Source organism: Asparagus officinalis, chromosome 2, assembly GCF_001876935.1.
Source record: "Asparagus officinalis chromosome 2, Aspof.V1, whole genome shotgun sequence".
Classification (NCBI taxonomy): Eukaryota; Viridiplantae; Streptophyta; class Magnoliopsida; order Asparagales; family Asparagaceae; genus Asparagus; species Asparagus officinalis.
The window spans coordinates 62,505,119-62,517,575 of record NC_033795.1 but is presented as its reverse complement, the minus strand read 5'-3'; the positions used below and the strand labels follow the sequence as shown (position 1 = coordinate 62,517,575).

The window sequence follows — 12,457 nt, the reverse complement described above, 5'->3', positions numbered from 1 at the left end:
GGTCCACCGTCGATACATCACTAAGAAACTCACCATATCCTCCTCCACTGAAGTAGGGGAAGAAACGGCGAAAGTGATAATAGCCGAAATGGGAGAGTGTCCTCTGTGCGTCAGGGATGTCTTTACACTTCCAAGAGCATCTATCTAGGTGCTGGATGAACGGAACGAACCTGTCTCCTTGAAGAGTCGTTGGGGCACTCATCAAGCACTCGCAGTGGTAGACAAACCACGCCATCAAGTAAGAGTACGACAGCCCCACTCTAGGGTTAGGAGTCCTGATGACCTCACCCTCCCCTTCGTCGACAATCGACACACGGTAGAATTGGGTCGTTAATGTACGGAGTCCCTGATGGATACATGCCACCATCGCTGACACCAGTGCGTAAGACTTCCCGTGGGCTAAGCAAACTGCGGGATACACGACCTCCACGGGAAGCGCCTCGAAGGAATGAGTGGGGACTACGCACCTCTTCAGCCACAATATAAGGTACCCCGCGAGCAAGGCCTTTCCAGATATAGGGGACTTGGCCTGGTGGTGGAACGAGTGGAAAACCATTCCGAATTTGAATCCACCCTCGTCATGCTCGAGAGTCATGGTGGCTCCCGCTTCGGCCGTCCTCCTTTCCACTTTGGCCTGGTCACACTCGCCCAGCGGTAGAGTAGGCCTCCCCTTGATGTCATTCTCCGGGAACAAGTAGTCAGCCTAGTTCTTATGGTTGATTCCTGGGGCCCGCTTCTTCTTGCCTTTATGGTCTACTGCCCCTAGGGTATTGAGGCATATATGGTAATGACAGAGCAACTCCCATAGGGTCTCAATCACCAGGGGAATCAGGTCAAAAGTTGGTCAATCTCATCTTGACCTGGGACGTACTCCTCGTAAGGGAAGCTTCCTAAGGGTAACCCTGACACGTCATACATCTCGTAAAGGGTTATGCTGAGTTCTCCGTTAAGGGTAAAGAACGTGCCACTGTCCGCATAATACAGCTTCAAGATGCTGTGAAACTGGGGAGCATTGATTTTCAGACCATGTTGGGTGGCCCGAATGGCTACGTACAGCTCTGAATCCATGAGATCAGAATTCTTGGCCAAAACGTAGTCAGTAATCTTAGACCACTAAGTACTGCTACCCGGCGCAGAGTAGATCCACCCTTGGGCTCTGAAGTCCTTTGGAGGAAATCTCCCACCAGCTTGAAAGAAACGATGACGGAAAGTTTTCGCGACCGCAGTCGTTTCCCCGGCAGGTAACTCATTGAACGGCAGGCCAGGACGAAGAGCGATCACACGTTTGCAGGAGCTGTCTACCCCGTACCCGGCCGTGGAGCCTGTGAAGACGCCGCAAGTCACCGCGTCTTGAGTTGGGTCAAATCCCAATTCATCACTCTTGGGACTGCAAGGGACCACAACTCAACAATTGAGAACCCCCTCGGCATGCTGGGAAGGTAGTAATAGACCCCGTCAACTACGCAGAGCCACCTACTCTCCCTGAGCAATAAAACTGAAGGATCGGTCGCGACATCACCAAACAAAAACTGAGGCTTTTTGAGCTCTATCCTAGCCTCGTCTGTCAGCACCACGTCAGTAGTCAACTTACTCAAGAACAAATGGTATCCGTCGGTGACTCTCTTGATCAGTCCATCCAGCTTGTCGGCAGCAAACGCGGGCACTGGATCCAGGAGAGGGAATCGGGAAGGCGCCATATAGCCTATACCGGCGAGACCGATAGCCATGCTCTTCGGAAGGGCTTCGTTAGAAAAGGTCGCTGCAAGGCAGAATCAGAGAATTAGAACGGAATCCACCCTAGGGGAGGGCAAATGCGCCTACTAAGGCAAAACAGGCAAAGTCGCCAGACAAATGTAAATCCGCCTGTCAAAAAGGAAAAGTCCGCTTGACAAAGACGAGATCTGTCTATATAGGCTGAATTTGTCTTTATCAGACAAAAGTCGAACTCGCCTGTCAAAGACGAATTCGCCCTCACCTAATAAAGTCCAACTTTGCCTGTAAAGACAGAAGTCATCCTCTGCAAGTGAATGTAAAATCCGCCTGAAAAAGGCCGATTTTATCTAAACCAGGAAAACTGCTAAAAAATGGCAGAATCCACTAGGGAAGACGAGTGATACTCCTCCTTCCGACCCGACGTCGGCAATCAACGCAAGGTCGTCAGACAAATCTTTTGACTTACCCAAATGCATCTCAGGCACGCTGGCAATCGTACCGGTGGTGAGGCGATCAGAATAGCGTCCAGGATCTCCTCCCTTTAGAACGCATTTCTTAGATTTCGGCACCATGTCTAAGAGTCGGGGACGAAGCGGGAATTCTTTCTCTTTAGAAAATTTTCACGAAACGAGATTCCTGAGCATAGTAGCTCTCAAAAGAGGGGAACAAAGTCTATTTAAAGGCGAAAATATTTGCGTGGCCACGATCGCTCTCAAGGGGCGAAATGTTGGCGGTTACGAGACGTGGCCACGATTGAAATCGACGGTCCAGATTAATCTCCATAGTTTGTTCTCTTTTACGGTTACGAGGGAACCGTCGAAACAAGAAACGGGTCAGGACCCGAACGGAATCCGATGGCTAAATTTGAAAACCACGACTACGATTCGTCATCAAGCGAGGTGCACAAAGCTGACGTCATACTATCAAAATCATAATTGATGCGACCTGACGAACCTACGCCGCCTTAGCTGGAAAGCACGAAGCTGCATCGGTGAACACGTGGTTCACCTCCCGCTAAATCGAATTCCGCCTGAAGGAAGGGTTTTGCCTGCAAAAAAAAAATGGCTCGACCCCTCTAGTTCAAATTTCGCCTGAACGATTACGGATAATACGACTCGTCTAGAGTTTTGAACCACCAATGGAATGGCCTCACTCAAACCCACGCCTCAAATGGCTAAGGGTTAGAACAAAAATCTTAGCATTAAGCCTAAGAGAAACTACTCGATAACTCATCATACTGAGGGGAATAGTGTGGCTAGCTCGATTCAAATAGTAATCGGTAAAGGCAAATCAAACCCATTGATAGCTGAGGGTTTGCTAAAAATCCTGAAGGGAACCAAATACACTTGCTTCGCTAGGAACTTCTTTATTCAAAGTATTCCAGACCACACGCAAGCCGGTTTAGGTCTGAAAACTTTGAAGGGGGTCTTGTAGGCGGTAAAAATTACCTCCTCAAACTTACACACAAATTCGCCTGCGAGTCAGAGTCGCCCACACAAATTAAGGGTGGGGCTCACCCATGGGCTGGACTCACTAGCGCGAACCCAAACCACACGATCCCCAAAATCACCCGCGATTGTTGATCACAGACTGGTCTGTATGATCGACTCGCTCGCATGAGTCAAGATCATCTAGACTCGCCTGTATGATCAACTCGCCCGCATAAATCAAGATCATCAAGATTCGCCTGCTTACTCGACTCGCCCGCATGAGTCGAGAGTCAAATTCGTACCCGACAGCCACTACGCTGCATACAGGGATGGGCCTTCCTACTTCCAACGACATGAAGGGATGGAGCACAGTACTCCAAGCCCATCAAGTAGTTACTCGTAGTACGAGCAACCAGTCAAATCCATGCAGTCGCCAAATCCGCCTGCACGCTCACGATTGAAGCTCACCTCGCCTGCACGAGTCAAGGGCTGAATCCACCAACAAATGGCAAGCTGGCTAGATTGACTTGAGTACTTGACAGCCGCTACGCTGCGTACAGGGATGGGCCTTCCCACTTCCCGCATGACATGAAAGGATGGAGCACAGTACTCCAAACCCATCAGGAAGCCGTTCACAGTACAAACCAAAGACATGATCATATCTCATGATTCAAGGAGCGGCCGTGCTGTCTCTCCTCTATATAAGAACCTCTCCTAGCTACAGGAAAGGGGTTCGTTCGCTCATAGTTAATTGATTAATTCAATCAGCTAACTAAACCACTAGCTCTTGACTCTCAATAGAGTTGATGACAAGATGTTTGCATAATCTTTACACTGCAGCATCTTCTCCTAGTTTCGGGCCCTGATCGCCATCAAACTCAAAATCTCAAACTCCATCGACCCGTGCTTCTACTGCGTACTGAAGCTCGCCAGCAACCTTGATCGAATCGTCCAAGGGAAGCAGACTCGGTGCGAGAACCGAGCGAAGCATCCTATAGCTACCGAAAGTCCCCACGTTATACAAAGAGGGCATTCCCTCCGTTTCTGTTGTAATTTTTGATTCATTAGTTTGTAATAAGTTGTTCTTATAAATACAAACAAAATCCCTGTTTCGGGAGATCAGAAATTCACACCTACAGTCTATCAAATAACATGTGACTTTGGATTTTAGATCTCCAAGCTGGCACTTTACTTAGATTTTGTCCAATGGTCTAGTCCTACTAGTGTTGAACCCGTAAATGACGGTACCTATGGAGGCCAACTTGTTGGTTGGAATCTTGAGGCTATACATCAGTCATAGTGGAACCCAGATCAATTTGGATCTAGTTAACCATGTTGGAGCCAATGTATCCAGTTAATTATAAATGCCTATCATTCTTCCGATTTCTTACTTGCATATCTTCCTTGTGAAGATGATGCAAGGGAATTGTTTGGCTATAAGGTTGTAGTGTTGAGCTACAGACTCTGGTTCTTAGGGAATCGGCTTGCTCTGATGAGGAATACATCAAAATCGGCTAGGGCTTCTACAGGGTTTCTCTGGTGTCTTTAGACAGACGCAATAACTCGTATAGAGTTATCCTCGCTGGGATGTTAGCTAATTGGTCCATAACATCGAAGCAGTATTGAGTGTTTGAATTCCCCAGTTTATCTCCTCCAATCAAACGATTCAATCGAGACTGCTTTGGGTTCTGAACCTCTTAATGTTGGGACTCTTTATCTTTCTGCTTGGCTGCAATGTTATTTTATTTAGCGGTTGAGTGCTACCGAGAAGTTCCTTCAGAAGGATTGGGCATGATCATAACCACCCCCCATTAAGCTGGCTGATCAGCCATCTTGGAATAGTCGAACCGATATTCGTTTCCACTTTTAGTGGCAAAGGCCAGTTCTTTGTTGGTAGCAAAAGCTTCATGCTCATCATGAGAAGGTGGAAAGGTAGGGATTCCTTCATCATTTTCCTCCGGAATAGCTGTAGTGGCATGACAAGATTTTCCCTTGCCTTTGGACTTGAATTTCTTCTTGGAGGAGGATCATGTCCATTGCTCATCTTGAAGTAGATTAGGATGAACCTGAAGAATTTGCCATTGGGAGTCGTGTGTGGTACTTGTCCTTTCTGGAGTTATCCATGAGAATCTTTATTAACCGTCCTCATCCTTACCTTTATCACAGGTTCTGGTTGAAACCACATGAGGGGAAGAGAGTCGAAACTAATGCTTAATGTGTTTGCACTCGCTTTCTTTTCTTTAGGTTGCTTTGCAGTGATAATCCCGACATCAATTAAGGCTTGAAATTTGTCCTTGAGAGCGTAGCATGTCTTGATAGGATGATAAACTGCTCTGTGGAATGCGCAGTACCGTAGATCCGTAGTCTTCTTAGTTCCCTCATGATCAGTGATTGGGGAAAGCTTAATCTTGTTGTTCTCCAATAGGTATTTGAAGATACCGAGGACCGCATCTTCCTTGAAGGAGTATTCCTTTAGGAATTTTGGCTCAGAAGCCTTCTGTTACCTTTAAGGTCGTTGCTGCCACTGAGGTGATTGCTACTTTGATGCCTGTTGTTGTAGTTGCTGTTGCTGTTGCGATTATAGCTGGAAGGTCTGGTTGGCATCCACTGTATTTGCTTGCACCTTCCATTTACCACGAGGGGTGAAGTTCTGTTTTGGGCATTAGCCGTTGGTTGACCTCTTTCGGCCTTCTCCATATGGTGTTCGGCTTGCTCCCCGCACACCTTCAACTCTTTCAAAATCTTGGATGGTGCTACGCTCATAGCTTCCAGCATGTCCAAGGAAAGATTGTTGTGACACGTTTGGAGGATCAATTCCTCGATGGCCGGATCTCGGCAGTTCATTATCTTATTTTGGAAATGCTTAATGAAGCTATCGAGCGATTCTCCATCCTTTCGCTTCTCATCAAATAGTGTTACGATTGACATCTCAATGTCATCATCAAAGAAATTAGTGAGAAACATGCTCTCCATATCTTCCCAGCTATTGATACTTCCGAGCTTGAGATGGCGTTACCAGTTGAAGGCGGCCGCGTGAAGGGTCCTAACAAATGATCGTACCATCAGAGGTTCATTGCCTGAAATGACGCCTAGGTGGGACTTGAAGTAAATCAAGTGTTAAGTGGGTGAATCCCTTTCGTCGAACAGCATGAAGTTAATCAGGTTGAACTTCGTTGGATACGAAATCGATTCCTACTCCCTCGGATAAGGACACAGAATGCCGGTCTTCTTTACCTCTTGAGCAGACATTAAAGCGTTGATCTTGCTCTCAAGGTCCTTCATTTTCAAATGTTCACCTACATCTTTCTTTAGGCGACTTTGAGTGAGAAAGAATGGTGGGGCCACCCACAGTGTTGGTATTTTTGATGGGGCCACCCCTAGCGTTGGGGCCATCCCCAATAATTTTATCATCGGGAGGGATATTAGCAATGGTATTCTCATTCACTTCTGAGTCGCTATCTACCTGATTGGTAATGTGGTGACGAGTAGATTCACCATGCTGATTTGACAACTCTTGGAGATGCATGGCATATAAATCCTTGAGTCGTTGTACCGCCCTCTCCATCTCTATTTTGAAATCCTCCTTCTGTTTAGCTAAGGCTTCTTGAAGGAGCTGAGTGACCTACTCATTAGTGATCATGAATGCTTCTCGAGATCGCCTCGTACTAGACACATTGTTATCAAAGCTAATTACGGAGCTTGTATTTAATGTCTCATCATCTGAAGATTGTCCTCTACTCTGTCTAGGTCTGATAGTCTCGGACCGTAGCCAAGTGAGGCATTGAGATGTTCCGGGGAAAGTATCAAGACTGGAACGCCGAGTTGACTTCCCCTTATCGATCATGTTGATAATGACCTTTGAGAATCTGTTAGCTTGACTGGTTGATCCTATTTTGCAGAAGCGCCATGGTTTGAGTTTGGACGCTTCTGTGGAGATCCTTTTGAATACAGAGACCCTCTGTGGAGTGGTCTTGGGGCAGCTACATTCTGATAGTACTGCCCTGATTAACCTCTCACAAGGATAGTAAGAGTCTATTTTTGGGGTATTTCTCATTCAAGACTTACCCTAAGCCCGATAGTATAACTCGTCGGTGTTGTGGCCAGAGCAACATATTAGTTGTTCATTTGTTCTTTTAGGTATAACGCTATCGTCTGTCGAACGCGTCTTTTTTTTATTAGATGACACCTTGTTGGCATTCGTAGGAGTCACTCATTCAGAATCACACATTCGTGAGGGTAAAACCCTAACGGGCTCCTGGTTTTTCAGACGTACCCCTAAGCGGATGGTTACAAGAATCAACTTGTTGGGAGGTTGCTTACGACCCCCAGTTTGGATCCTTGCCCAAGAATCATTCAGCGGACACAAGCGGAATTCTAAACTTGAAGAGATCCACGCTGTCGTACGGCTTCACCAGAGGTGCTAGAGCAGAAGGAGTGGGATCTGAAATTGACAAAGGCTGGGGAGCAGCCTTGAAGCTAGAAGTGAGTGAGAGACACAACTGGTGTCTCTTGTTAGGTAGAGATGCTTTAACTATCTTCAGTGTAGTTTTAGGCGCTGTCTTGTGCTTTAGCACCCAAACCTGCTTAGATTTTGGTGATTCTTTGACCACCTCTTATTTTTGCAGTTATTATGCCTTTCGCACAAGGATCCATGCATACGCAAGAAGTACACGACGTTTTTGGATGCGCTCCTCAAGCGTAGAACAGGTTCGTTTAACACGAACCTATTTGTTAGTTAGCGGTTGGGAGGAGGATCCCGACGCTTGCTGTGTTAACGACTTAGCCAGTTGGCGTCTTCTAAACTATAGATCCCTTTGGTAGTTGAGTCCGTCCAAATGTTCCAAAGCTTTGGCGAATTGGAGGGAAAGACATTGGCGGCGCCTCTGACGAGCCCTTTTCATCAGCACCGGTGCGCCTTCGATGGGCAACTCCTTAACTTTTGAGGAGTTATGGCGAGCACCAGATCTGGTTTCTTTGGACGCTAGGGAGGAGTCTTCCACAACATTCAGACGAAGATTATCACCCCGAATTTTTAGAACTGAAGGCCGATTAACCTTCTTCACTGAAGTGGTCTTCCTACGGTCTTCCTACGCTTGTAGGGAGAGGAATATCTAGAGGAGGAGTTGGAGACATATTCCTCGAACTTCTGCTAGTCGAATTCATACTCTACTTCTTCATCCATAGGGATCTTGATTAGCAACTGCGGCACGACAGCCTCGACAGCGAGACTGTTGGCTCTCACTGTGGTCGCCAGCGTGTTCACGTCGAAAGTTGATTTGTTCATTGCGGGACTTATTACAACTTCAGTCGTTACAATAAGTTCAAAAAAGAAAGCATTTTTATAAGTCTTCTTACACAATGAAAATAAAAAGATTATAACTTTCTTAAGAACACACGCAGAAAGATCGTTTATCGGTCTTCTGCTTGTGCGGGATCTTTGCCGGTGCCGGGGTTTATCCATGGGCCACCAACTGATCAGATCCAAATAAATATTTTATTGCCTCGCAAAGGAGATAAAAAATTGAAGTGACTATCTCGGCAACAGCGAGACAATCATTCTTCTCAAGAATCACAGCTAGCTGGAATCTCAAGGGAAATATATGAACATGATGCAAATATCTCGAACTCTTCCTCTCTTTGTGCTGAAGAACTCACGAAGATCTCTTCCTCATCTCTGAAATTCGTGCCCCTCACTCTTCAATTCGACAGGGCTTCGCCGAGACTCGAGAATTCTGGATCTGTGCAAATGAAGTCCCTAGGACCATATTTATAAGCTTTAGAAGCTCAGTTTTCAGATAAGAACGACCGATTTGATCGCATCCTCAGTTATAACCACTTAACCACATTACAAGATAGCTTCAAATCAGTTGGGAAGACTTTGAATCAGAATATACCGAAATCCTGGCGGTTAGCAGTAAAAACAATACTTCAGGCACGAGACAGATTTTGTGTCTCGGCCTTAGCCGAGACACAGAGTCTGTCTCGGCCTTGGCCGAGAAACAATACGTGTCTCAGTTTCGACCGGGATGTTGTTTTGCGTGCCTTGAGTGTTTTCCCTGTATTTTTTTGGTCCGATCTCGGAATGACGCAATTTAAAATGTGTTGGAAAGTTGGAGAAGAGATCCACAATCTCCCATGGGTGAATCATACGTGGGGTGGACGAGACACGAGTGACGCTTTATCTTTCGTGGGTGAAACGTAACTCCCGATCGAATCGTCTTTTTGTTATTCTGCTGCCTCGTTGATTCGTACGATTCGTCGACTCGCTTCATGCGCTTGTCGACGTCAGATAATTCCCCTTGACTCAGATAATGATGTTCATCATATTCTTTTCGTCTCAAGCTGCGTGTGAGAACCTATAGATAATTTTTAACGCCTACAATTTGCTCTTGCATAAAAGTTTCCAACATGCAATTATGATGGTGATGCTTCCAGAGGAGAATAGTCGTAGTTTGGTCAAGAGTTGTCAGATGGCAATTATATGGGAACAATGAAATTTTAGTTGTTGCGAAAATTTTGAGAGGAAATTATGAATATTTTGTCCTTTGTGAAGGATGCTAGGATCTTGGTTACAGAACATACCAAATTGTTTACATGGCACCAAAGAAGGAAGATTTTTAAAAGCATGTCACCTTTCCATGTCAAAAGGAGTTTAATTTAATATAAGAATAAATGTGGACTGGTATATTTGTTGGATGTCAATTGATTTTTGGAGAACTTTCCTCTCTTGGCTTATCACTTATTTTTGAACTTCCCAAATCAAAAGTGAAATTTGATAAAGAAATCCAAAATCATATAATTTGCACAAATACTTCAAATCCATTTAGTTGCTTGCTTGAAAATAGCATTTAGGATGTTTTCTATCCATTATTCTAGTGATCAAACCATCAATAGGGAAAATGCATTCTGTAGATGGACAATTGATCTCTTGGTCCACAATAAGCATGTACGCCTATTTTTGTACTAATCCAATAGGTAACGCCTCTTGCTATATGTACTATAAATGATCTAGACTTGGACTAGTACATATTTTCTTGTCAAAAAAAAAATATATCAGGATTTACAAAATTGATTAATTGCCTCAAACCAAACGTCCACCGATGACATTCACATTATTCTTTGCATAATTAGAAAACTAAAATCAAATAATTCATCTGTCAGTAACCATCTACTTTGGGCTACCCCAAAAAAAAAAGGTTAAATATTTACAAACGTATACAACAAACGACCAACCCAATATATGCTAAATCAAAAATAAACCGACAAATTAGTTCAGGCCATTCAACCTGAATGTATACGACCGCCAAAGTTAACATAATCTGGCAAATCATGCAGCACACCAAAGTTTTGTTCACATCCTGCAAAAATCCATAATGCGTTACTATCGTGTCACTAATTTTTTTGAATTACAATACGGGATTGCTTGATTCACCCAAAATTGAGCTATGTTGTAGTTATGCTGCTAAATTTTGCAGTCAAGCTAGGTTGGCTGCTGGGGAAGGTAATTGAATTTTCATTTTGTAGAGTGGGGGAAAAAAAACTGCACCATTTGTTGCAGTCAAAATTGACAATAAAAAAATGTTGCAAGTCCTTTTATTAGTGTAAAAACTATAAAATAATGTTCATTTGATTCTGACTCAGAAAGTATAAACCTATCTAGAATTTCAAGTAAACAAAAATTTGATTTTCAATAAAATACATTTTTTATACAAAATATTCAAGCCCAAAATATTTTACTATGAATGAAACACTGTATTTTTTAGGTTGAAATAAATTTACTATAATATTTCTTCAGGCATCCAAAGGATAATCCGGATTAAATTTCCTTCAACGAATACTACATGAATTAATTCAATTTGCATACGACAAATTGCAACATACCAAACAATTGCTTATTAATTTCTTTCACTTCAAAGAAATACTTGTAGAATTACGTACGTAATGAGGGTCAATTACCTTGAATTCTTTGTTGTTCATGTGGATCTTGATATTGAAACAAACTGCAGCACGTAACATCCGATCAAAAATTAATGTACTAAAAAATTCTAATTTTCTAAATTCATTATACTCACCTGCGATGAGGGTATTTCCGAAGAAATGGAGCTTAGAGGCGAGAGCAAAATTAGAACCTTCAATATGTACAAGCAAGAACCAACGGAAGCAAGTAAAAATGTACCAAAGAAATATGTAATCAATCACACGGATGTCTCTTTGACGTAAATAACGTATCTGCACTCGAGCTTCTTTTTCGCTTCGAACATAAACAATGGGTCGCATGGATCGGAGTAATGGTCCGTGGACATTTTTTATATCGTTCCATTCGATCGCCATTGCTAATTGTTATTCGTTCTTTTGGGATTGAGAAGATGAAATTTGTTTGCAAAATAAGTGAAAAGAATGAGTTTTTCGTTTGGTTTGTTAATCTATTATAAGTGCTACTAAATTTGTACATTTTTCCGATTAATTAGGTTGCTAAACACAACAAGTAGGGATGAAAATGAATCGAATATATATTAATAAGTGTTTGTTTCAACACCAACCAACTAGTCTTAAAGTTGATTGGTGTAGTTTTTTTTGTCGTGTCCCGTGAAAATTGTGAGGCTCACTTGTTATGAAAGAATTGTTTACCATATTTGAAACCAAATTACACTAATTTTTTATTGTACCAATTAAGTTAACTAGAGATGGTTGGATTTAAGGGGTGGGGGGTGGGGGGTTGAATAAGATTGCTACTATTTTTGTCAAAAATACAGAATATGCAATGGAATATATAAACTAAAAACGATAAACAATGTAAAGCAACTTAATTAAAAACTAAGAGAAATCAACAAGGAACAAATAAGATTTTATAGTAATTCGGATAACAACCCTACGTTCACTCTTCCTTCTGGCAAAGGGGCTTCCGCACTATGTAAAGATTTCACCTGAATCATAAACCCATTTCAGTAAACTTACAAAACAGCACATTGGAATCTACCTAAAATCAATTGTCCAACCTAACTCGCACAATGAGTAACTCCTTACCCTAGCTACTCCCAACCCTCAATCCAACTGCCTTGAGTATGCCGTAAATGAACTTGAAGCAAAACCAATACAAACAACTAAAGCATAAAATTCAAGAAAGATCGTATAGCCCTTATATTAGACCAATCGTCCTTCAAGGAACACAATCATATATAGCTTGATAAAGAACGGTGGAGAAGATCAATCCAAGAGAAACTCTCCTTGTTGAAGAGATCCAAAAATATTATGCGCGATGAGTAAGAACTTAACGAGGGTCCGAGTTGTAGAATTGGAGGTGAAGGTGACGAAGC

At 43.2% G+C, this 12,457-nt stretch overlaps 1 protein-coding gene across 1 annotated transcript; it reads right to left on the bottom strand.

The window, feature by feature from the left end:
- LOC109829563 lies at positions 10,226 to 11,533 on the bottom strand. Its single transcript, XM_020396638.1, has 3 exons — positions 11,216 to 11,533; positions 11,100 to 11,143; positions 10,226 to 10,501 (listed from the first exon to the last, which is right to left on the bottom strand). Exons 1-3 carry the CDS (start codon positions 11,472 to 11,474, stop codon positions 10,349 to 10,351), a joined length of 456 nt encoding a protein of 151 aa, XP_020252227.1. The 5' UTR covers positions 11,475 to 11,533; the 3' UTR covers positions 10,226 to 10,348.